Consider the following 26,670-nt stretch of genomic DNA (forward strand, 5'->3'; position numbering starts at 1 on the left):
GGCAATAGTGAAAGTGAACAAGCAGCATACTGTAAGTTGCTGCCACCCCTGCTAAAAAAATAGCAAGCAGTATTTTATTTCTTTCATTATTTTTAAAATATCTCTTCATGCAATGCAAGCAAGTTATTCTGTGCTCCCAAGAATCTGGCTTCCTACTAGCAACAGTCAGCAGTTTGTTTTGGGTTGCAAAAGCCCTAAGAGGCTGTGGCTGTTCAGCAGCTGTGTATCAGACCTTGAGGTGGATGATGACAGCAGCAACACCAGCTGTGTGTGGAATATATGCACAGGTTCAAACACCAGCTGTGTGTGCAATATACACATAGGTTCATACGCTCCCACAGGGAGAGGTGTATCCCACTTTCCTTTTGTATTGCAATGCAGCCTTCTGGCCCCTTCCCCACTATGCTGGTGGCAAGAACTGTTATGAAGGCAATCTTACGCTAACAATGAGTTAAAAGATAGGTTTTATTACATTGACAAAGTGGCAAAGTAGAACTTGTCAAGCCATTGCAAAATACGAAGAAACCTGGGGTTTAAGTCTATTACAGTATTGAGTTAAGCTAAGCTTAAGTGTCCTCTTTTGCAAAAAGCCAGCCTTGGTTACAAAGAAAATGCATTGGGAGATTCCACACCTACTGATATAAGAGGTTGTAAAGAGCTGAGCAGGGATCATTATAGCTAGCTCAGCTTTAAGGGTTATTTGTAGTAGGGCTTTCTTTTCATTGCCTAAGGAGTACTTAGGGAAGCAGAGGTTAGTAACTCATTAAAGGTAAGGACTAACTGTTGAAACCAGCACTGGCAGAACTGAAGTGCTAAGTTGCCCCATACCCTGATTCAGTTTCTGTGGTAAGCAAATGACATCCTGGGCTGTTTGTACCCATGGGACCAAGGTAGAAATGATAATGCAGAAAAGATGACACAGCCTTTAGGAAAAGCAGACAACCAGCTTATAAACGCTAGTTAGAAAGCTTGGGATTACTATGGCAGAGAACTAGTCTCAACTGTTGCAGTATGTGCATGATAATGCTTGTCATGACTTTGAAAACACATTTTGCCTTCAACATGTTTTAGGTGTAACAGCATGCTGTTATCACCACCTTGGAGGAATGCTAACCTGGAGGGTTGCTTTGGTGACAGGTAGTCTTCCTTCTGTTGAGGCAGTTGAGGTCTCTGCTCATCAGTCAATGCTTCCCACAAAGGGCACCCATGCTGCACTGGCACACCCTCAAGCGGCATCACCGTGGGGAGTGACTGAGAAGGAAATGTCCTGCCCACCACACATCCACGGGCTGACTGAGCTCATACGAACTCCTACGCGTGAGTATATACCAACACGCTCCCGACGATAACCCACACAAGCTGCACACACTCAAACTACACCCCCCAACACCCCTCCCTCACACCCCTCAGCGAGCACCGCCTGCGCCTGCGCAATAGTCCGGCTCCGGCAGCGCGGCTCCCCGCGCCTGCGCATGAGGAGTGCGCCGGGTGTCGGGCAGCGAAGTGGGCGTCGCGCAGGCGGGGAGGTCGCGGTCAGCCCAGCCTCCCGCCGGCTGCCGGCGGGGGAACCGTGGCTCTGCGCATGCGTACGCTGTTGCCTCGTCGAGTGAGAGCGGGACCCGCCACTCCGAGCCAGCGTAGCGGGGCTGAGCGTCCCCTCAATCCCACCCGCCACTGCGCCGGAGCGTGACTGACACTCGCGGCCGCGCGGCGCAGGGCGAGCCGTTGCCCCGCCTCCTCCTCCCCTTTCTCCTCCTCTTCCTCCTCCTCCTTGCCTTCCTCCCTCTTTCTCTTCGCTTCCTATATTAGCTTCTCATCTCCTCTCCGCTTCTCTCCTCCCGCTTAGTCTTGCGTGCTTGGCCCCGCTGCGCTGTGGGGGACGCGGGGGCAGGAGCGTGGTCTGCCGCCGCCATGCAGATCACACTGAAAACGCTGCAGCAGCAGACCTTCCGCATCGACATCGACCCCGAGCAGACGGTGCGGGCCCGCGCAGGAGCGGGAAGCGGGAGTGGGGTGTGTGCGTTCCGTGCTCCGTCCCTTCCCGGCCTCCGGTCTCGCTGTCTGCTCCTACGGGAGAGCGCGGCGGCTGAGGGGGCTCTGGCCCTGGAGGACAGGCCCTCCTCTGGGGGAGGGGCGGGAGGCGAGTGCGGGGGGAAGGGTGGCCGGAGCCTCTGTGAGGGCCTGGGGCTTGCGTTGCGACTTTGGGGTTGTGGTGGATGCCCGGGAGGAGTTTGGGGGTGCGGGTTGTGAGCTGCTCCGTGGGGACGGGGAGCGGGGCGCCTCACCGGAGGGATGTGGAGCGGTCCCGTTTCCGCGGGTCGCAGCCTGTCGTGGGGTTCCTGTTTTCCTTGAGGTGCAGAGGGGTTTCCTGCTGGGTAGGGCGGCTCCTCTTAGCTGGAGGAAAGGGGCTGTTGTGGCCGTACCCCCCGCGGATGGACTGACTGTTCTCGCTGGTTTCTAAAAGAACGCCTAGAAGGTGGAAATGAGAGCAGCTGACGCTGTGCTGCGGAGGAGAGGAGTGAGAGGGCTATAGGAAGCTAAAGTTTTTCCTTTGGGGAATATACATTTCGGCACCCATGGGTTAGTGGGCAATGGGGGAAAGCAATAATGTCTGCTAGTTCGTATTGGGAGTGGGTCATGACATCTTGGGTGAAGGGAAGGGAAACTTGGTGGCAGCTCTCCACTGATTCACGCCTGGGCAGGAAACATGGGGAGAGTTGTAGGGTGCTTTCCCACGGGAGTGTGTACCGGAGAGGAGATTGTGAGCGTCCAGAATGCATCCCTGTATGCTTAGATAAGGGTACACTGTGTTTGATGAAGGTGATTGATTGCAGGGAGGCTTTCTTGCTTTGCCTACAATGTGAGCCACGGTGATTAATCTGCACCTCCGAGGTGAGGGAGTGCATGTGAAATTCCACGAACCGCTTAGCATGAACGCAGGTGTCCTGCAGAGCAGGTATTTGGGTGAGTGGTGAGGTTTGTAATAGTCTTACTCTCCCTTACTGACAGGTTGGAGTAACTGTGTATCTCTGTTCTTACAAGACTGGGAGCAGGGAAAGGGCAAGTTTTGATTGCAGGTGAATGTTTTCTGTCGGCCCATAGGAGTCTGCTGAAAAATCCTAAGGGGGAAGTACAGGGTTCTGAGACAAGAAGGGCTTTAAGTGAGTTTGCAGGGCTGGAAGGTGGCTTGTCACTTGCCTGAACACAGATGGTTGCCTCTGATAGCAAAGCCCAGGCATCCTTGTGGCTGCCTTCTGGAAGATTTGGGGACTTTGGCGTCTGAAGGTGTGTCTGCAGCAGCCCTTCACATGACATCTGGGGAGTGAAGCTCTGGAAACCATGGAACACTGCATCTGCTTTTATGAAGTCTGTTGGTTTACTCTCTTTCATTTTAAGAAAAATAAAGGGTGGCAGTTAAACTTAGACTAAGAGTTGGTTTGGTTGACTGGTATGAAAGAGAGAGATGGCAAATGTGTACTTTAAGCAGATGTTGGAAACCCTCAAGGATTTAAGGTATTAGCCTACTTGTTCATGAGGGTTAGTTCTCTGTCTTTTTTTTCCTGTTCTCTGTATTCAGTAAGGTCCTGAGAAATAAAGTCAAGGAGAGGACTTAAGGCATGTTGCCAGTCAAAACCCTCACCAGCTTATGAGACAGCAAAATTCACTAGCTAGGAGTTGGATTGTGGGAAATTAGACTTCACTGTCTGTTTATAAGTGTAGCTGAATTATTTTGATGAGCATAAGACTTCATGTTTTGGCTAGGGATGAGTGGTGAAACAGGAAATAGAAGGGGTAGGATTTGAGGAGATCTTTGTTTTAAAGTGAGAAGGGTGAATCCTTCATCTTGTTAGCTGTAAAGGTGTGGAGGTGAGAAATGTATTCAACATTACCTACTTTTTAGAGAATCACAAAGGAGTTCTTATTGAAAGTGTTGAAAATTATGGAACATAAACAGTTTTGAGCCTTCAGTTAGAAACTAAATCCATTAAAATGGGAAAACACTTCAAAATGTATTTGGTTAATCAAGTGTTTTGCAAGAGTGTGTTTGAAAGTTCTCAGTCTGATTTTGGAAAATACTAGTTGTACTAAGTGCACTGGTTTCTTAGATTAATTTTCCAACACCTTGAAACGAATGTGTGAGTGCTGCGGAGATAAGGAGAACTGCTTCTAGTCTTTGAAGTTTGTGTGTTTCTCTGTTAGAGGTAGGCTTGTTTACTTGGAGTTGTGCCCTGTACTGTGACAAGGCCAAAAATCATCTAGTTGTGATAGGCCCAGGAAGCTTGTTGCTCAGAAAGTGGATTCTCGTTCTCTAAAATTGGTTTCTGGTTCTAGCGATTTCTCCTCGTAGTCTCAATAAAAAATAAAAAAAAAAAAAAAATCCAAAGAGACTTGATATTACAGTGCAAGGTAGTATTCTGACAAGTGTTCATGCTTGTAACTGAAGGCTGGAAGGCTGTCATTAATAGTAAGGGGTATTTAAGCAAACCTTCCAGTGAGCATTTGAAGCAACACACTTCATAGTAACTAGTATATCAGCAGTTAGCTGATTTTATTTTTTTTTTCCCCTTCTTAATTGGACAGTTGAATTTTTAAGTTCCAAATAGCTTTTTGTAATGTGTCTTTAGTTTTAGTTTAGTTGTGTTTTAAAGTATTGGCCAACTGAGTATTTTAACTGAATAAAAATAAGACTTGAAGCATGGAGTATTCTTGTTCATGAAAGTGCTAGGTGAAGACTGTCAAATATTTTGACTGCCTAAAAATGTTGAAAAGATTTAGCCTCAGACCCTATTATTTGAGAAGGCTTATTAAATGCAGGAGTTTTTACAGGCATGGCTGTGGTGTGTGGGTTTTTTTTTTTTCTTTTTTTCTTTTGTGTGTGGTTGTTTTATGGGTTTTTTTTGCGTTTTTTTAACTTCTGGGGGAAATTTGTGGAGTGCATGGGAATTAATGTACTGATTGTGCTCCTCAGAGAGGTGGATTTACTCATTGTAATCATTCTCATGTTCTGAACAGGGCAGTTCAGTACTTGAAAATTCAGATTTTACCAGGGTAAATTAGGGCATGTGTTTATCTACACAAGCTACTTTTTATGTGGTTTTGACTTTGAGAGAATAAATACATCAAGTGTTGTGTTAGGAGCAAGAAATAAGCTCTATCTGAAACTGATTCAGACCTGTGTAGGCACATCTGTTGTCTGAGATGACAGTCATGACACTGTAGGCTTCAAAATCTAGTGCTGCCGTTGTAGTTATCACTGTGTAGACGTGAAATAGGCTTTTAAAAAATCTTAATGAACATTCTTAACTTTCTTTTAAAATGAAATGCCAATTGAAAGTCTATTCTATTTCATTTTCAGCTTCCCTGTGCTGTTAACCTAAAACCCTGATGTGAAAATGCACAGCATTGCAAGGAATATTCAGGATGCCTTTTGGCCACAGTCTCTATGGTGAATAATATGGGCTTTCATGTTTCACTGGTCTGACAAAATGTTTCAACACCCGGGAAGTTCTGGCTTGTTTAACACTAAGTCAACAGGACAATTGGTTGTGGAAGTTTGTTCTTCCACAGAGCTTCTGTATGTTCTGGTGCCTCTTTAACAACTTTATGCTTTATTGCTACATGTGTCTGGGGATTTTTGGATGCTAATGTTATGGCCCTTTGTTGGATCTTAGGTTTAGAAATTTAGGCTAAATACTAACCAAATCTGTATTAAATGTGTGAGAAGTGTGATCCAGCAAAAATGAAGCAGGATCCAAAGGGTGTGTAATAAGGAGAAAAGTGAGGTTTGGCATATATTTAATTTTTCAAGGCAAAAGAAGTATACTTCAGGGGAAAAAGAGGTATTAATTTTTAGAAGACAGTGTCATAGCAAAGAATTTGTATTTTCTGATTTGTAGGGGGTATAAAATCATTTTGGCTTTTTAACAAGAATGAGGTGGTGCGTACAGTGGAAGTACATTTTGATATGTCCATGGGGGGTGTCTGATAAAATTACAAGCTACGTCAGTTCTTTTCAGTGAATGCAGTTCTAAATTTCTGAATTACTTCAGACTATTGTCTGAATGCACAGACTGTGATTTGTGAGTCCATATGAAAGCTAATGCTATATGTCAACCCACAAAATCGTGGTAGTTACATCTGTGTCCTCAGTGTATTGAGTGCTATACTAAAGCATCTAATTAAAAAAAAAATGCATATTGAAAGCCTATGTAATCTTAAAGCATACTTTGCACCAATGCTTGTTCTGTCTGGGACTAGGAAGGATGCATGGAAACAAATAATGGGGTGTTGTAAAAGATATTTATCATACTTCTTAGAGCTCTCTTGGTAAACTGTGGGCTTCTGTTGAAAAACCATCTCCTGGTATAGTAGCATTAGTAAAGAATAAGTTAACAATTCTATATAAAATTGAAAAAAATTAAATAAGTAATAGTACGTTTATCTCATAAGAAATTGATTTCTGTTTTTTCCTTGTGATATAAGAAGATATAAAAGCAGTAGATTTAGTTTTGGTCATTTTAGTTCTGCTGAATATATTCAGTATATAGTATATATAGTATAGTGTATGTAGTATATATAGTATAGAGTATATGGTATACATATAGTATATTGTATTTTTCAGAAGAATTAACTTCAGAAACAATTCTGCAAGAGCCAGAGAATATTGTTGGGTGATATGGTAAAATCTGACTTGGAGGCTTGTAACCTCTGAGAAAGTATGAACTTATGCTTATGATCTCCTTTCTGCATGTATTTCAGTGTAGGTTAATCTTGCAGCAGTTGCTAATTAGAGGATTGTTTTTGTAATTTCGAGAGTTTATAATCTTAATGGTTAGAGGCATAGTGCTCCTGTGATCCCGTTCAAGAATCCAGAGGTACTCTTCTAGGTTAAATATGTTCTTCTCAAGTCCTGATATTTTTCTTCAAATCTCCTTTGATTTTACAGCAGGTATCTTTCTCATCTTCTAGAGGCAATGCTCTTGCATGTTTTAGGATTTTGTTGTCGAGTGTATGTACTTGCACAGTCGGAGGAGGTGTGAATTTAAAGGGCATGTAGTTGCTGCTTGAGGTTTCGTAGATGACTTTGCAAAAATTGCAGCTTTGGAGATTAACAGAATGAGTTTTGAGGCACTTTCTTTTTTTGCCCCCATTATTTTTATGCATTCTTTGCAGGCCATAGCATTTTAAAGTTATGTTCTCTATAATCCATGTTTATTTTATTAACTGTTGGGTTCTTGGTTGTTTTGTGGGTTTTTTGTGGTGTTTTTTTTTTTTTTTCCCCTAGCGCTTTTCTTCAGTAGCTAGTCTTTTTTCCTGCTTCCTGGCTAGAGTTAGAATTTTCAAGCAAGGGAAATTGTTCAGTTGTTCTCATTCTTGGCTGAAGAAGGGTAGGTTTTCACATACTTAGGAATATTTCCCTGAAATTTTAGTGACTGCTCTAATGTAATTTCCAAAGAACTTTGGGGAGACTGACACATATTATTAAAAATTTAATAATGGAAAGGTTAAAGTAGCGTAAATTAGGGATAGAACTGATTTTATTCATATTGGAATAGGTTTTTACATGTTGTCCATTTTTCAAATGCACTGGCTGTGACCATAATTTTACAACTATTTTCTCTGGAATGTTCTCATCCAATTTAGCTGCCAGCAAGAAAAAGTAACCTTTGTACTTTTAATAATTCGTCAATTTTATGTGTTGTATTTCTGAACAATCCAGTCTTTTGTAGACCACCATTACCAAGGTGGCCAGTAAACTGAGAATTTAAAATGGACACACTTACTGATAGCTCTGTACTTAATTGTGCCTTACATTTAATCTATTTTGCAGGAACGATAAGTGAGCAAACATGCGCATCCTTCGTGTGGATAACAGCAGGTTGGAACTTACGGGGAGCGGAGAGTACATGTTATTCTTTGATTAACATGAGCAGATAACCTTCCTATTTCAACAGTACCATTGCTGCCCTTGCCCATACAGGGGCATAGAATCATAGAACAGTTAGGGTTGGAATGACCTTAAGATCATCTAGTTCCAGCCCCCTTGCTGTGGGCAGGGACACCTCACACTAAACCATCCCACACAAGGCTCTGTCCCTTTTGAAGGTTTTCATTGTCTTTCAGAAATACAGGAAAGTACTTTCCTGCAAGGAAATTTATAGGGCTAGATAAAGTTACAGGACTGAAAGATACGGCTCCAATATCTTCTTCTGCCAAAGTTTGTATCTTTGGTCACTGTTCCAGACAGGATGCTTGGATGGACTGAAAGACTGAAAACAAACCACTTTTTAATTTTACAGGATATGATGAAGTGCAGCATGTCTTACCTAGGCCCTATAAGGGACAGACAGGAAGCCTCAGCTGCTTTCCTCTGCATGCTGCCCTACAGGGAGCACCAAATGAACATGAAAAGGAGAGGGCTTGTGGCTGCTGTAAGCATCCTGAGTCAGAGCGTGGTTGCAAGGCTGTCTGGCCCTAGTTCCCTCTGTCTCTCTCATGCCTTGTGGGTTTGCATCAGAGGCATTTTAAGCTCAAGGAAAGGATCAGAACTGGGGCTGAAGTCCTTATCGCCACACCCTCCCCCATACCTCAGTGTCTGAGCTTTGCACCTTCTATTTCTAAGTGAAGGCCGTTAATACATACCTAAATAAAACTTGTTTTACCCCTCCAACTGGTTTGTCAGAATGCAGCATTGGCAAGGGGTTTTTTTAAGTGTCTTTTTATAATTATTTAAAATGTCTTATCAGCTTTGTTTGTACTCAAACCACTGTATTGCTTTTACACTTATAAATCAGTTTGCAGAGAATGATCCTTGTTCTAGAGATTGTCTGCTTAAAGGTACTGGATGGTTGTGATTGCTAATTAGCATGACCATACCTAGCAGAGAAAGTAAGCTTTCTCCTTAAGCACTAGTGGGTTCAGAGGGAGCACTCAAGAGCTGTCAGTAGCCATGTACAGCTACCTGAAAGGAGGTTGTAGTGAGGTGAGGGTCAGCCTCTTCTCCCACATAACAAGAGATAGGACAAGAGGCAGCGGCCTCAAGCTGCACTCGGGAAGGTTTAGGTTGGATATGAGGCAACAATTTCTTCCCTGAGAGGGTGCTCAGGCGTTGGAACAGGCTGCCCAGGGAACTGGTGGAACCCCATCCCTCTTAAGTGTTCAAAAAACATGGTTTAGTAGTGGCCTTGGCAGTGCTGGTGTAAAGGTTGGACTTGATGATCTTAAAGGTCTTTTCCAACCTAGTTCTTTCTATGATTCTATGTCTTCCTGTGTTTTTGGAAGGTACAGATAGCTGAGCTTTATTTACCTTGTTGCTAAAAGGTTTGCTTTAATTTATGTGTTCATGTGTTAGTACAGAGCTGCATGTATGCAGCTAAATGTAACTAAACTAAAGATGACTAGAGTCTATCTAAATGATGGAGCTTATAGACTATCTTTCAGTCACTATTTAGCATCAGAGAACTGACCCTAATGTCTCCTCTTTTAAACAGAACTTAGATGAATTTTGAAATGCAGGGTAGAATTGTGCGGAGGCTAACTTTGAGATGAGAAATTAATTTTGTTGATCTCCAGGCAGTGAATAACAGCAAATACTAGACTGATGAGCTTCAGCTAGGTGTAGATGAGCTCAATTTTGGAGAGTAAATTAGAAAGGCAGAGGTAATTGCTCAGGAAGTAAATGTCAGGGCTAAATTTGGATTTGTACCTTGCCAATTCCAGACTATTTATCTTCCAGACAATGCAGCTGCTTTCTTTGTATACAAACTTCAGCACAGTAAATGCAAGTAGCAAATACAGAAATCTATGAATTCTTTATATTATCTGTGAGGTTGTTTTAAAATACTGGAGTGATCTTAAATGCATTGTTTAGTTGAGTAATTTTCTTTTTCCCCAGTCATTCACTAACCTTGTAAACCTGACTCGATTCAAAAATAGCTTCCTTTCCTATGGTCCTGCTCTCTTACTGTATCTCTTATGCCTTTGGAGACTGAAGTAGGGCAGCAGTCTGTTCATGCAACTGTCTAGGTGGTCTCCTGGCTGAATATGAGTGTCCTGTTTAGGAAGACAGTGTAAGAGATTACTGTAAGTATAAGTTTGTGCCAGTGAAATCTGCTTTTTATTATTTGTAGAAGTAGCTAGAATCAAACGTATTCTTGTAATTAAAGCTACTACAAAGCATTTAGTTACAAGGTAAGTAGTTTCTCATCCTCTGGACATTTCAATAGTAGGCACAATATATGCCATTAATCTGTTGCTGATCATGGTGTTTGAATAAGGGAAGTAAAATGTGTTGCACTGGTCAGTTTGTTGCTTCATTAGCTGGTTTATTGTCTGCTACAGCTGCATCATCCTCACCTGACTGAACAATGTCTATATGGCAGTATAATGTGTGGTAAATATGCTTTCGAGGGCTGTGGGAGGAGATATTAAGCTGTTCATGGAGTTAGTCAGTAGAACCCCTGGGATACTGCCCACAGGAACAGAGATCAGAACAGAGCTGGCAGTTCTTAAAGGACACTTTCTATAGAGCACCAGAGCTCCCAATCTCCAGTTATAAGAAATCAGGAAAGGAAGGGGAAGGCAAGAGACTGGCATGGATGAGTGGATACCGGCTGGTCAAACTAAAAGGGCAAGAAGGAAACGCACAGGTAGTGAAAGCAAGGGCATGTAGAGTGTGAGGATGCTGCCTGGTTGTGCAGGAAGGGGGCCAGGAAGGCCAAGGCCTGACCGGAACTGAACTGTGCATGGGACACAATAATAAGGGCTTTTATACCAGTCAGAAAACAAGGGGTAAAGAAAGTGTACCCCCCTGGATAAACACAACTGGCAAACCAGTAACAACAGATGAGAAGGTTGAGATACTTCACAACTTTGCCTGTTTTCACTGGCAACTTCTCTTACCACACCTCTCAAGTGGATAAACAGCAAGACAGGGAATGGGGGAACAAAGCTGATCACACTGTAAGATCAGGCTTACGTGAACAGAGGAACGTGAACATAGAGGAACGTCTATGGGATGTGACAAGATGAATCCCAGAGTCCTGAGAAAATTGGCTGATGTCGCCAACCCACTCTCCATGATGAGAAGTCATGGAAGTTAGGCAAGGTCCTTGGTGACTGGAAGAAGGGAAATATTTCACCCACTTTTCAAAAGGGTAGAATTGAAGACCCTGGGAGCTACTGACCTGTCAGTCTCTCCCGTGTGCCTGGGAAGATCGTGGAACAAATCATTCTAAGAGCCACACTATGGCACATGGTGAAGGGGGAAGTGATTTGAGACAGCTAACATGGCTTCACTGTGGTCAAGTCCTGCCTGGCCAACCTAGTGGCCTTGTGTGATGCAATGGTACTGCAGAAGGGACATGGACGTGTTGGAGATGGTCCAGATGAGGGCCACAAAAATTATCAGAGGGATGAAACACTGCTTGTTGGCTTCTCTGTTCTCTGAGGAGAGACTGTTCAGTTTTGAGTGACTTCTGACCTTGAATGATAATTGAGGAGGAATTCACCAATTAGATTTCTAGCTTGCAGGGAAATACTCTTTAAAAATAAATGTAAATCCAGGGGTAGAACAGACTTGCATAAAGTAAGCACATGAGAGTGGTGATCAGCAAATTATTATTAAAATGAACAGTGGTTTGGCTGCCTGATGACTTAGGGACGGCAGTAAGCTGCTGTTAGTTTTGCTTTGGAAAAGCAACTGACTGGGTGGAGACCATTTCTAAAGCTTTTAGCAGGTGCTGGGATGGTATGTGTAAGAGCAGCTTTCCTCATCTGCTGGGGGAAAAGAATTGGCTTCCTATTGGTGTAGTTCCATAGAGGGAGATTGTGTTGTGTTCTGTATCCTTGTGTGGCTTGTGATTTAATCAGCTACATCAGGTGTAAGTTTACAGAAGAGGTTGATTCTGCCAGCCTTCTTTGCTGGGTCCTGAAGCCTGGTAAAACAAACTTTTTTGGGTACTGCTGAAAAGATGAAGCTCCATTGTGAGTGTAAAAAGTTTGGTTTAATGCTTTTGGACCAAACATCCAAACTGAAAGCATTAGCCTGATGAAGAGACTGATAAAGAAACATAGGAGAATACCTGAGAGGGAGAAGTGACGGGACCAGTGGATGAAAAAGTAACGCAAAGGTTTAAGATACCATGAACAGAAGAATAAAGTGAAGACAGGAAGCATGACGTAAATGTGGATAACAGATTTTAATTATGCTGAGAATCACAAAGCTCCACTTCTCAGTAAATATTTACCACTTTGCACCTGAAGATACTGTTCCAGTGTATTTACTACTTGAGCAACCCTAATAGTGAGCTAGAGCTTTAAAAATTAACAAAAATGGTGATACTAAGGTTGCCTGTGGCACAAGTAGTCAGTCCGATTATAGCTAGGTATACACATCTCAATTGTGGTATTTCAAGAAAAAAGCTTATGAATATTCAGGAGAAAAAACTTCAGAAACTTAATTTTGAAGTAACAGGTTTATAACAGATTGCTTTTGTCTGTTCTACGTATATTTGGAGCGTGTGTCAGGAGTATTTAATGTTTGTATACAGGCAGCTTGTCTTAAACTATGATTTCGAATGTATCAATAGAGAAATGCTTTTAAAGGAACATCCTTTATCTTCTCAGGATAGCATTATGCAGCCTTTCGATAGAATATGTTCATTCTGATACAGTAGCTCAAATGACACTGTGTATGTGGTATTCTAAAGTGTTGACTATGGCAGAGATCTGTATAAGCAAGTAAATAAGACAAAACACTTTCATGTGAAAGCTTAAAATTGCTGTGCAGAGCTCCAGAGGGGAAGAGTTGAAAACAGCTTATAGAATATTAACAACTTGACAGTTTGCACAAGTCTCTGCATATCAAGGCTTCAAGTCATTGCAGTGAGTGAAATTGAATGTCATGGTGACCTTACCGTAGAAACACATTCTCTGAAGAGTCATTTGATGAAGAAGGCAGTGAGCTGTATATAGCATCTGTACCACCCTGCGTTCAGAGAAGTAACAGGGGAAATGGGTCGAAAGCATTTTTGCCCAATTTCTCATTTTTTCACTCTATTTTAAACTAGTATATAGACCTCTCATGGAGAAATTACTTACAATTTGATTAAGCACTAGGCACTATTTGGGAAGGGAACGCATTCCTGTTCAAGAGATTAAAGTGGTATATTTGAAGACTGATGTACTTGACATGAGATATGACTGAAAACAACCTTTCAGGATTTAAATCTTGGAACAACATGTACATAAACAGGTTTGTATTATGAAACTTGTTTTTTTTTTTAATTCCCCTAATTTAGAATGTTTCTGTTATTTAGGTGAAGGAACTGAAAGAGAAGATTGAGTCAGAAAGGGGGAAAGATGCTTTTCCAGTAGCTGGCCAAAAACTGATTTATGCAGGTAATGAATATTCTGAAGATACTGTATATGAATCTGTGTTGTTTTAATCGTCTTGTTTGATTTTGATGTGAATGTTAAGTCTTTTAAAGATTATAAGTGCTGAAATGCAAGCAGGCTAAAAAACATACAAAAAAGCTCCACAAAACCAAACCAACAACAAATCTGTTGTCAAAGGGAACTCTTAATTTTGAATCAGAATTGTTCAGGTTTCAATGCATGTTGTCTGCTTTTATCTTTGCTCTTGCAGCATGATATGCTAGCAGCTTTAGTGCTGGATGAGGTGTGCTTGGTGAAGTGGAAATAGCTTTTGTTACAAGAAATTGGTATTTAAGCAGATCACATCTGGTGTTCTGGGTTAACTGTTTTTATACAGTTTATGCTGTGTATAGCGGAAGCATTTGTGCTATACTTCAGAATTAATAATCTTACTTCTTTTGTATTAAGAAACCCACCACCAAACGTTTGGTATACTAAGGTACTTTCAATACTTTTAAGCTGTGTCACTAAAAAGCAGGCTAATGTTGAAGACACAAAGTTACTTTATTTGCGCAAACATAGTCCTAATATTTTTAGGCAGTTTTGTTTTGTTTTTTTTTTTTTACTGTTTTCTAACTGGCTGGTCCATTCTGGCACTCATACATAGTCCCAGGGTTTTTTGTTCTTACTTCATGTCAGAACTTAAAGTTCTATTTCAGTACCTGCTCTAGTGCTTTTTCCTCACAAATTGTGCTTGAAAGAAGTTTTGGTGGTTTTTTTACTTCAGTGTGCTGCTTTGTAAACAGCATTACTTTTCAACATCTATGAAGCTAAAGCCACTAATCACAATAGAAAGATGCTAATGGAAGAGAAGCTGGAGTCTCTCTGTTTGTATGGACTCTTTAGGACTATGTTTCTTAGCAAGTTTTATGTCCCATGTGCTTCAGTGAAGGGAATGTACATCAAGAACAGGAAGGTAAAAGTAATATATAAAATATGAACAAGGCAGAAGGCCTTATGCAATATGTATAATTGCATGATGTTCTTAATACTACATTTCTGTGATTAATCAAAACAAGGGTTGTGTATGATCATACGATGTGGTAAGTATTTTTAGAAGCCTGAATTTATCTTCAGCATTGCATAACCCTCACAAACATTAGGAGATAAGATTCAAAATCGAAGACTATGCAAAAAATGATTCTGTTGTGTTTTTTTTTTCTTGGACAAGAGATATGACAAAGGTGCATTGATGACATTTTCACTTTGATTAAAATGAGCTTTAAAATTTTTATATTTTGGTAAAGGAGAGTAATATCCCAGCTGAACATAAAAGTATAAAAGTATACAATTTATTATTTAAAAAAGCTTGCATTTTTTTATAAAGTTACGTTAATGAGAGGTGGAATAGATCTGTTGTGTTGTCTTTACTAGGGTAAAGTTTAGGAACCCTGTGAGTGGTGTGTCCTGAAAGTGTAGGATGTCTGCATATATACATTGGGCAGGCTCCTTCCACAAAGTGCCTATAAACCTGAAAATTGTAAGGTAACCTGTGTAGGTTCTGAGTCAGATGCTGCACCATCTGCTGCACGTATTACTACTGCTACAGTATGTATAATATATTCAGTATTTGACCTGCAAGACTGGTAGAACCAGTAGAGTAAGACAGTGGCACCTGATCTGTTTTCAAAGTGTCATAATGTGCTTATGTTACTTGATTTCTTTGCAATCATCAGGATAAGATCATATCCTGCTATACACAGTTAAGTGGTGTATTCCACTAGCACTGAGAGTGGTTATGAAAATTCTCCTTTTGAAATAGGGAAGTGGTGCGAAATACATGTAATGTTCTGATTTGCGGTACTGCCTCTAGATCAGCTTATGTTTAAAAAAAAAAAAAAGTCTGTGGTTTAGTGTGTTTCTCAGTTCTTCTAAGTGTGAGACAAATCTACTTCACCACAGGACTATCTCTGAGTATGAAGCTTCAAAAGTTTGGTTTTTTTTGTTTTTTTTTTTTTTCCCCCCTGATTGATTTATTTTTTTATTTTCATCTGCCAAGGTGGCAGGATGTGGAGCGTTTCTCACTTTTTCTAAAGCTTTAGCCTTCTTTTAAATTGTTAAAGCTGCAAAGTCACAAATGTATGCAGATAAGCTTAGTCTGTGGCAGACTCTGGGAACTGTAAATAGTTTACTGCATCTGAACAGCAAACAAAAGGAGAAAGGAGTTTTCTTCCTGTGTCTAGAGTGTGTAAGCAGCCATAAGTTAGTTAAGATTATTTTATGCTGAAGCTTTTTGTCTACATTACTTGTATCTTTGTTAAAGGTCCAATAAATCTTTTGCTAGATATTTAATGCTTCTATCTTGAATTATTTGAAGCATCTTCAACACTTGGAGCAACAGCCTTCAAGCTAACTAGCCCTGTCAACAGCATAGGAGGAAAATTATGGCAGCTCTACTGCCAAAGCTTAATACTTAAACCACTTTTTGTAAGGTTATTAATCTGCATAAAATGTGTTTTTTACAGGCTTTTATTTGAATTTTGTGAAGGAATCTTGAGATCATCTAATGATCTGTTTAATAACTTCTTAATTTATATTTGTTTAATTTGCCAGGTAAAATCCTTAATGATGATACTGCTCTTAAGGAATACAAAATAGATGAGAAGAACTTTGTGGTTGTTATGGTGACAAAAGTGAGTAATTATCTTTGAAAAAGTAGTTGCATTATTTTTGTTTTAATTGTGATGACTGATTGTATGTGCCTATCCTTAAAACGAGTTTGATTTTATAAAGTTTTTGCCAACAGTAAAAATAAATGGTTGTGTGAATAGATTTGAAATATTACTTCAAAGTTCTTGCTGGCCTATGCTGATAGTTATTTTTGTTCTGTGCTGAATGTTTACTTTGAAGACAAAATTTGTCAGTGGCTGATTTTGTTTTTTCTTTATTGTCTTTCTATTATTTTTCCTGTGATATTATTAAAAGGAAAAAGGGAACATTTGTTATTCAATTCTCTGTATAGAACTCTTCCAGTCTTGCCATGTTGCTCTTCAAAACTCATAGCTGTTTCTTTTGTCAGACTCAACAGCTTAAACCACTAAAGAAAGGATACCTATGTCAATCAACAAACCTGTGAGTTTTGAATGACTGCAATGGCAAACAGAGTTATGTGGCGTGTATTTGAAGTATCTCCTGTTAACTACTTGAGAGATTGCTTCTGGAATCAAGCCACTGATTTTCTAGGCATTTCAGACTTTTGGGATCTGAATAAAACTGACTTAATCTCTGTCATGAGATAAGTTAATTTTGGAGTGAGAAGTCCTCCTGTTAAAGAAAACATACTCATTTGCCCTTCATTTCTGTTTGGTTTGGCTCATTAGATTCTCTGTTTGAATTTAACTGTTATTGCTGTCTTCCTGAAGAAAAAATGTTCTAGTCTGTGGGCTGTGTGGAGAAGAGGCATTTATCAGTATAAGAAAACAGGTGCAGGTGGGATTTCAGAGTATAGCTTGCATTTTGGTTATAGCAGAAGAAACACGGATCTCCATGAAGACCTGTTAAATGCAGTACCTTATATTAAAAAGGACCTGTGTTTTGGAGTTGGGCATGTTTTTAGTGTTAAAGTCTTTTTGCTGAGTCTTTTGCCCTCAGTTTTGCTTTGTTTGATTCTTTTCTAGATAAGACATGCCCTGTCACATAAGCACAACCACTAACTTTGTCTGATGCTCAGACATGTTTCAGTGTTTTTCTTTGAATGTTTCTTAAAATGCTCTTTATTTTGTGAGTTATGTTGGAAGCCATTTGCTCTCAGCCTCTCCTTTTCTTTAGCCAAAATGAGGAAATATATCTTTCTTAGTTTAAGCAAACATTGTCCGAAAGTGATTCACCTTGAATAAGTAGTTGTGTTTTGTTAAAGTTTAGCTGTTTCAGTAAGGCAGAGATGGGGTCAGGCTTGTCACTCAAGGACAGTCATAGGACACAGCTTTCAAGAACATAATCCTTTACTTTAGCTGAAAGTTACATGCATTCTGAAAAGTGTAATTTCTATATAATAGGATTAATACTGCACCCAAGCAAAATTCATGTTTCCAATAGAGATGTGAAGATTAAGTCACAGTTATATGCTAGTATTAACCACTCTAAATTTATTGCTATAGATTTGATAGTCCTTGATTCTGCTGGATTTTTGGTGCTCACTACAGAACTCAAGTATGTGTAATGTTATTTATCATAGATTCATAGAACAGTTAGGGTTGGAAAGGACCTTAAGATCATCTAGTTCCAACCCCCCTGCCATGGGCAGGGACACCTCACACTAAACCATGTCACCCAAGGCTCTGTCCAACCTAGCCTTGAACACCGTCAGGGATGGAGCACTCACAACCTCCCTGGGCAACCCATTCCAGTGCCTCACCACCCTTACAGTAATGTTGGGACTCTCTTCCCCAGCCCACCATCTACAGCTCATATAACACCAGCTTGGAAGGGACCTCAAGGATTATCTGGTGCAACCTTTCTTGGAAAAGCATGATCTAGACTAGGTGTCCCTGCGCCCTGTCCAGCCAAATCTGAAAGTGTCCAATACTGGGGAATCCACCACTTCACTGGGGAGGTGATTCCAATGGTTGATTGTTCTCATTATGAACATGTCCTGTCAGAATCTCTTGGGAGTAACTTGTGCCCATTACCTCTCTCTTTTTCCATGTGACTCCTTGTAAAAAGGGAATCTCCATCTTTGTAGCCACCCTTTAAATACTGAAACATGATGATGAGGTGTCCCCTGAGGCTTGTTTACTCTGTGCTGAACAAACACATTTTTCTCAGCCTTTCCTCACACAGGAGTCTGCCCAGTCCTTCGATCATGCTTGGGGCATTTCTCTGGACCCTGTCCAGCCCATCCGCATCTTTCTGTATAGCAGGGACCAGAGCAAAACAGTATTGCAGTTGTGGTCTGACAAGCACTGAGTGGAGTGGGGTAATGATGTCTTTAATCCCTGTTGGCTTTCTTTGCCACAGCTGCACACTGTTAACTCACATTGAATTTATCCATCAGGGCTAACCCTCAAATCCCTTTCCAGAGGCCTGTTCCCCAGCCAGGTAGATCTGAGCCTGTACAGCACTCATGGATTTTATTGTCCTAGATGCAAGACTTTACACTTGTCCTTGATGGACTTCATAGGGTTCTTTCTGCTCCACTCTTCCAGCCTGTCCAGGTCATTCTGCAGGGTGGCTTTCCCTCCCTAAGTGTTCACTTCCTCACTCAGTTTGATATTGTTAGTAAACATGGTCAGGGTACACCTGATCCTATCTTCCAGATAATCTGTGAGATACTAAACAGCATTGGGCCCAACATTGATCGCTGGGGACCCATTTGTGTAGTGCTTTGAATATAAGGAGTACATAAGTAAAACTTGTTGCAGGTTAAGTTTAAATTGTTTAGCATCTTATTTTCTAGCAAATAGGATCATAGAATAGTTAGGGTTGGAAAGGGTCATCTAGTTCCAACCCCCCTGCCATGGGCAGGGAAACCTTACGCTAAACCGTGTCACCTAAGGCTCAATCCAGCCTGGCCTTGAACACTGCCAGGGATGGAGCATTTACAACTTCCCTGGGCAGCCCATTCTAGTGCCTCACCACCCTCACAGTAAAGAACTTCTTCCCTATATTCAATCTAAACTTCACAGAATCACAGAATCACAGAATCCCAAGGGTTGGAAGGGACCTAAAAAGATCATCTAGTCCAACCCCCCTGCAAGAGCAGGGTAACCTACAGTACATCACACAGGAACTTGTCCAGGCGGGCCTTGAATATCTCCAGTGTAGGAGACTCCACAACCCCCCTGGGCAACCTGTTCCAGTGCTCTGTCACTCTTACAGTAAAGAAGTTCTTCCTGATGTTAACGTGGAACTTCCTATGTTCCAGTTTACACCCATTGCCCCTTGTCCACCCGTCCCCACATCCACGGGGTTCATCTGCTCACACAGAGAGAGGCCACCACCACCCCCCAGCTCCAGCCTGGGCTTCTTTCCCACCTGGGTGCTCTGCCTGCAGAGCTGGCGTTTCCTGGAGGCAGGCAGCGCTTGCGGAGGGTGGCTGGCAGGCCCAAGCACTTGCTGTCCATGAGGTTCAGACGAGGAAGCTGTTGGCTCTCTGACATGAGTATCCTCTATGCAAGCCCTCCAGCCCAGGTCGGGAGCCAAGCCCGAATCTGTATCCCGTTACCTGTCCTATCACTACAGTCCCTGATGAAGTGTCCCTCCCCAGCATCCTTACAGGCCCCCTTCAGATACTGGAAGGCTGGCTGTGAGGTCTCCACACAGCCTTCTCCAGCTGAGCAGCCCCAACTTTCTCAGCCTGTCTTCATATGGGAGGTGCTCCAGCCCCCTGATCATCCTTGTGGCCCTTCTCTGGACTTGTTCCAACAGTTCCATGTCCTTCTTATGTTGAGGACACCAGAACTGTACACAATACTCCAGGTGAGGTCTTATGAGAGCAGAGTAGAGAGGCAGGATCACCTCCTTCGACCTGCTGGTCATGCTCCTTTTGATGCAGCTCAGGATACGGTTGGCTTTCTGGGCTGCGAGTGCACACTGAAGCCAGCTCATGTTCATTTTCTCATTGAGCAGCACCCCCAAGTCCTCTTCTTCAGGGCCGCTCTGAATCTCTTCTCTGCCCAACCTGTAGCTGTGCCTGGGATTGTTCTGACCCATGTGTAGGACCTTGCACTTGTCATGGTTAAACTTCATGAGGTTGTCATCAGCCCACCTCACAAGCGTGTCAAGGTCCCTCTGGATGGCATCCCTTCCCTCCAGTGTATTAACCAAACAACACAGCAAACTTGCTGAGGGCGCACTCAATCCCACTGTCCATGTCACTGACAAATATGAACAAGACTGGTCCCAACACTGATGCAGATAGTGTTCATGACGAAATGTGATTTCTGACTTTAGCACTTTTTTCCAAATTTGAGTGGCGAGAAAGCCTTATGCTTGTTGCACTTGTCAGATGTCTTTTAGACAGCCATTTTAGTTTCTTCTGAAAAATGTGCTTTTGTAAAGCACAAGATTGTTTTCACATTTTAAATACTGCGATCTGTAAATATTTAGTCTTAACTTTGCATTTTACTTCATGCTCAAATACTGTGGCTGCTTAGGTGTATAATTAAGTACTTTGGTGACCCCTGTCAGTCACCTGTTTATAAACACAGTGATACATTATAGACCTAATGTTTTCAATGTTTTAATGTTATGCTGGATGTTGAGGCAGCAGTGTCAAATACAAATGGCCTTAATAGAACTTAATTGGTACATTGACTATAGAAAGCATGAATTTAGGAGCTTTGTGCTCTGAATTCTGTTGTCCTCCTGTAGGCCAAAGCAGCAACCGGAGCAACTCAGCAGTCAAATGCTACTACTGGTACTAGCTCAATGACTGCAGCTCCCACACCAGTCACTGCACCACTCCCTGATGCTGCCCCTGTACCAGCTCCTGTTCCTCTACCACCAGCACCAGATGTAGTTGCCTGTGAATCAGAACCTGTGAGTGATCCTAAGGAAGAGAAGCTAGCAGAAGAGCTATCTGAGGCACCAGCTGCTGTCAGTCCATCGTCAACTGACAGGTACAAATGAGACTCCAAAAATGCTTTCCCTGTCCATTTCTATTGCTTCTAGTTTTGATTTTGTTGGCTTTTCCATTACAGTATTAGTTCAGTCATTTTCTCAGTTCTACATAATTTTTCCTTTTTCTTAGCTGTAACTTCAGACTTTGGCTCAAGTATAACATTATAATATGCTGGTAAGAAGTGCCCCTCACTGCTTACACCTTCTCTGGTGGGAAGTGTGATCTTGGGACTAAGCCTATGGAGTGGAGACTTGCATGACACGGGATTGCACTCCTGTTAGGCATTTCAAAGTTACTGTGGCATAAGTTTCTTTTCAGACTGAGGATATTCACCTGCATGGAGACCTACTCGTAAAGCTCTTAGAGGGCTTAGAGGGGCATGTCCTGTCCTGTTCATAGACCTCTGTGTTTTAAGTCTTGCTGGTTAAACAATAAGTTCTTTATTCTTGTAAGAATCTCTTAATTTCTGGAAAGAGTGTTTTTAGGTTTTTTTTTTTGTTTGGTGCGTTTTTTTTTCTTGGGGTTTTTGTTTTGGTTTGTTTTGGTTAGTTGTGGTTATTTTATTTTTTTTTTTGGGTGGGGGTGTGTTTTCCCAAAATGCAGTATTGCTCTTAATAATGTAATGTCTTAAAACTACAAGCTTATTTGTTCTGAATGCTCTTTGACCCATCTGCAGATAGCTTTGGGAGCTGGGGTAGTTTTTAACCTAAATTCTTTACATTTAAGAAAATCACATGGAAATTAGAAATTTCATCCCTGTTGTATACTGTGGTTTATTTTGCTCACTTTAAGTTGCTTAAGTTTGCACGGGATAAAAATGCTATTGACTGTATTGACTTGCAGTGCTGCATAGCATTATACATTTTCATATGCTGGTTTTCTATCTGTGTGTTATTTATGTGGTACACAAGACATTAATCTTTGAAGTAGCTGTATTTAAACACTATCAAATACTGATGATAAGGAAGCAAAGCTTGCAATTGCCTAATATCTTGAAAATATTACAAATTTCTTGCAGTTGGTAGCCTAATCGATGATTTAATTTTGGAATTCTGAGAAATGGACGTATTTTTAAAATGGAATACAAATACAATACAAAGCTTTATTTATCAGTTGAATAAATTTAGATTTTTTTTTTTTAATGTTAATGGCTGTAGTTTGGTTTTTTTGATGCTCAGCTTGTCCAGTAGGTTCGAAGATCAATCTAATATTTAATACTAAAACAAGTGCTTTCCAGGTTTTCCATGTACAGATTACATTATGTAAAACTGTGGTAAGGAAGCCTTGCATACCTAACAGGAGGCAAGAGGTAATTTAACAAATACATTGTAGTTACCACCTGCCTTAATTTCAGTGAGTACTGCTTGTTTTTGATTTGCTTTAGCAATTAAATTACTGAGGCTGGTGAAGGCATATTGAACCATGACCAGGCAAGCTGGTGTCTTGTTTCACTTTGATCTTTTTAGTTATAATTCATACTAGTGAAGCATTCTTGTTGGAATTAATATTTTTTTCTTAATAAAATGGATCTCTGTAAATATCTTGTCAGATTTTTTTAGTGTCATCTTCAGAAAACTCATTCAGATTAATCTGATTATCTTTCATTTGCTGATAGGAGTTGTCAGCTCTGGTAGCTGATATATGCGGGGCTGATGCAGCTCCATGACCCCAGGCCTAACAGGTATCAAGACTGAATGCTTATTCCCAGTACATACACACAGTATGTATATACTTGTATATATGGCTGACTGTATAGGTCAACACAGGCACGAAACAAAGGGCACTTAAACAACCACACAGCACAGCAGTTGCATTTTGTTCCCCTCAGGCTACTCAAGGCAAAGCCTACTAGTGCAGAATACATATGTACAGGCGTACAAATGAACCATACAAATTTGTCCAGCAGCTGGCCTTAGTCTGTTTCAATACCTGACCCTTGGATCTCCCAGTCTCTTTAGGTTTTTGATACCTGGGCATGTGACAGCCTGAGCCCTGCAACCCCACTCCAGTTGCTGATACTCATATTCTCTTTGCATCATATGCATGCATGAACACACAAACAGAGCATTAATCTAGGAACTGACTGTAGATATTCACTGAACCTGGTAACAGTCACCTCTGGTCTCCCAGTTGCCTCATTCATTGCCATATGAACAGATCTCTTCACTAGCTGGTTGATGCCTATAACCGTACCAGTAGCTGACCCTCTGATGTTACAGTCTTTCCAACAGCGCCTCTCTTAGACACTCCAGTCTCTGTGGCAGCTGGCTCTTAATTTACAGCCAGTCAATAACCAGCTCTCAAGCATCCATCCTACTTACTGTAGTCAAGCTTGATGCTTGCGGGTGATTACATGCATGCCAGTGTATGCCTCCACACAGAATACGCATGTCTCGTCCCTTAAGTTGCCAACACCTCAGGCACATATGGAGCCCTTGGTCACTTTCCCAGTTGCTGGCACTGAGACTTCCACAGTGTCTGGTCTCTGCAGTTGCTGGCTTCACAGACATGTGGATCCCTGTGGCTCTTTGTTCAGTGTCCAGCAGTTAAGACTTCTATACACACACATGCATGTAGAATACAGACACCCCCAGCATGAAAAAATAGTTATGGTAGTTGGAAATGGAATTTAATTAGAAGGCAGGATGGATTGGTAGTCAGGTGCAGGGCATGGCCAGGAGGTGCTGTTTACGTGTGACTGTGGCCCATTTTCTCACCACCCCCACCCCCCCCTTTTTTTTTTTTTTTGTTGTTGTTTGTTTGTTTGTTTTGGGGTTCTTTTTTTCCTCTTTAAGCCATGCTTTCATCTGTAGGGTGCCTTGATGCTTCCATCTACCTGCCTTTGGTTCTTCCCCATGATATCCCATAATAAGTCTTGCACAATTGCCAGATGCTTTTCTATGGCACCCCATGGTGCATTGCACTTACCCAGTAGGCAGTAATGTTCTTTGGTCTGCGTGGAGACATGGAGAGCCTCTCCTGTTGACTCATCAGGGTGTCACCCGGAGACCAAGGGGCTGGTGCTTTCAGTGGCAGCCCTGGGAGGAGCCAGGAAGGGGACACCCTTGGCTCTGTGTTAACTGAGGTTCCTCTGCCTGGGGTTGTGCCTTTGTGTTCCTTGGTGTTTGTGGAGATGAGCCTTTAATCCTTTAACAGCTTTGATAACTTGAGATGGAGTAATTGCAAATGTTAGCTGTTTATGTTTCTCATTGAGGTCAAACCAGCGACTGTGGGGAAACAGTTAGTGAGACTGCTGTGTGCTTTGAAAATCTACCTTGTTCTCCCACCCTTTAAATCATTCAAAGAAATGGCCAATCCTTGGGCAGATGGGCAAGAGCCAAACTACTGGGGGGTCGTGGGAAGGTTTGTAAGTCTGTAAAGTCTGATCTCACTATAAGTCTAAGAGAGGGCTTTTTGGAAAGCTTTGTTGTTTTTTTAGAAACAAAAGGGGCTATTAGAGTTACAGCTGCTGCTGCTTTTTTGAAAAACAGGAAGTTTTCCAAAGTTTTGTAATTACCATTGCACTTGTCTTCATCTTACAGTACAACAGGTGATACATCTCGATCAAATCTTTTTGAGGATGCTATAAGTGCACTTGGTAAGTGGAGTGTTTTTTTAATGTAGACATTATTTTGGTGCAGCAGAAAAAATGACGGATTAGCAGATACTGACATTCTCCTCTGTATCTGTCATTGTTAACTTATAATCAAAGTACTCTTCTTTAAGACCTGAAGTTGATACCTTAAAATCAACAGCAAGAACTTATTTACTGAAGAATGTTGTGCTTCATATAGTTTTATTGTGTAAAAGAGGGAGATCCTTATAATTCCTGTTTTCATTTTTTCCCCAATTTGCCTTAATTTCTCTTCAATTTGAAGTGGCTTCAATAGAAGACTGGATGTAAATATGTATATATTTTTCACCTTTGCTTCTCAGTGTGCAGGTTTGATAAAATGGCTGCCTTTATTATTCACATTCCACCTTTGACAATACTGTCTTTTGACACATTTAGATTAAATAAATTAAGTGCTGTCTGGGTTGAGGAATGAATGCTTTTGTGTACTTACAGTCAGTTCACTTTTCTTTTGACAGTTTAAATGTCTTTGTTTATCACTGGAATAAACAGGGTAAAAACAATAGGTAGGAAGTTCTGCCCCACATTTATGCTGATTCTGGTAGGTAGGAAATCACTAGTCAAACCCACAACTCCTACTTAAATTTTTCAGAGGGGACTTTTTTTTTGTGTAGCATTTTAAGACAGAAATAAGGGGGAGGTGTTTTTTTTACTTTGTCTTCTGTAAACATTAAGCTGCCACTTGGTACAAAGAGTTACACAGTGATTAAAGAGTTTCACTTACATTTTTGTGTAGGGGTGTGTTGATATATTGGAGGTAGGTGTTGTGATTAAGCAGCCCAGAGTGATTTAGGAGCAGCAGTAATGTTTTATGCACATTGGTGGTAGCCGCAAGGTTTAGTCTGTCTATTTGCAGCTTAGGTCTTATGTTACAACATACTGTTTTAGGCTGAAGAAATAGATGAGCTGAAATTGCTTATAGATACTGTAGGAGACACCCAGTCAAGTTCCATTACATTTTTAAAGTGCTACTGTCAGAGAGCTGCAGGCTTCATTAGGCATTCAGTGTACCTTAGTGGCCAAGATCTGTTCATCACAAATACACATGTTAACAATAATGGCTAACAAGTTTGTTTCAGGTGATGGTCCCCCTTCAGCTACCTTTGGAATAAAAACAGAAAAAAAGAAAAAAAATCTTTCAGTGTGAGCATCACCTCACTATTCATTTTATATGAAAGTTCTCTGAGTGGTGTCTGATACAGTAAACCTACATGTCCCTCACAGTTTGAAAGTACCCAGGCATCAAGTGTAATTTCCTGGGTAAGCATACTGCAAGGGTTAGATGCCAAAAAAATTTCAAAGACAATAGGCATGAACTCTGTGGTTCTTTTTCTTTAGACTCTGTCTTAAAAGGAATTTGCTTCAAATTTATTTAGCATTGTCCTAAGTAGGATCGTAGGCATGCTCTTACTATGGCTTCTCAATTACATTGTCTGAAGATAATTGACTTCACTTTAAAAGCAGGGATTGATTTCTACAAATTTGCTTTTGTTTTCAGTTAGATATGCTGACTGCAAACTCACGTGGCTTTGTGTGCTGCATGAGGATCTGCACATCTTGCAGTTCCTGTGCAACTGTATCTTTCAGTGGAGCAGCCTAAGCTTTATTTAGGGCATGGGACAAGAATTACTGTGGGGAGTGTGATGAACTGGAATTTGAAAGTTAATCCGTCTTTAAAATGTTCGTTCAAAAGACAAAAGCAAAAAGCAGAATCAGTTCAGCGTTGTCCTCACTTTCCCAGTAGCACTATAGAGATGGCATGACTATATCATGACACTGATGGTGTTCAATTCCTGAATTGTTATTCTTTGTCTTATTTTGCATGACTTGTGTAAGTAGACTGTATATGAAGCACCTGTGCCTAAATTCACAGTAATTCCTTTTTCTTCTTTGGCTTTTAATTACGACTTATGTAGCAGTCTGTCCACAGGAAGTTGACAGGTGTTTTTTTTGTTTGTTTTTTTTTTTTACCAAATACTTCATACTGTTCTAGTCTCCACCTAGCTTATACTGAAAAAGTGCTACAGAAAAGTTTAAG

General features: G+C 41.2%; 1 protein-coding gene across 1 annotated transcript in view; it reads left to right on the forward strand.

Annotated features, from left to right (window-relative positions):
- The first annotated feature begins 1,556 nt into the window (after positions 1-1,556).
- Positions 1,557-26,670, forward strand: part of RAD23B (RAD23 homolog B, nucleotide excision repair protein) — a 37,159-nt gene continuing 12,045 nt past the window's right edge. Inside the window, exons 1-5 of the mRNA XM_065661698.1 lie at positions 1,557-1,977; positions 13,320-13,401; positions 15,991-16,070; positions 20,749-20,996; positions 24,541-24,596. Coding sequence (XP_065517770.1) covers positions 1,912-1,977; positions 13,320-13,401; positions 15,991-16,070; positions 20,749-20,996; positions 24,541-24,596 — 532 coding nt within the window. The 5' untranslated portion in view covers positions 1,557-1,911. The remainder of the gene's footprint in view (positions 1,978-13,319; positions 13,402-15,990; positions 16,071-20,748; positions 20,997-24,540; positions 24,597-26,670) is intronic.

The sequence above is a fragment of the Lathamus discolor genome, chromosome Z, assembly GCF_037157495.1.
Source record: "Lathamus discolor isolate bLatDis1 chromosome Z, bLatDis1.hap1, whole genome shotgun sequence".
Classification (NCBI taxonomy): Eukaryota; Metazoa; Chordata; class Aves; order Psittaciformes; family Psittacidae; genus Lathamus; species Lathamus discolor.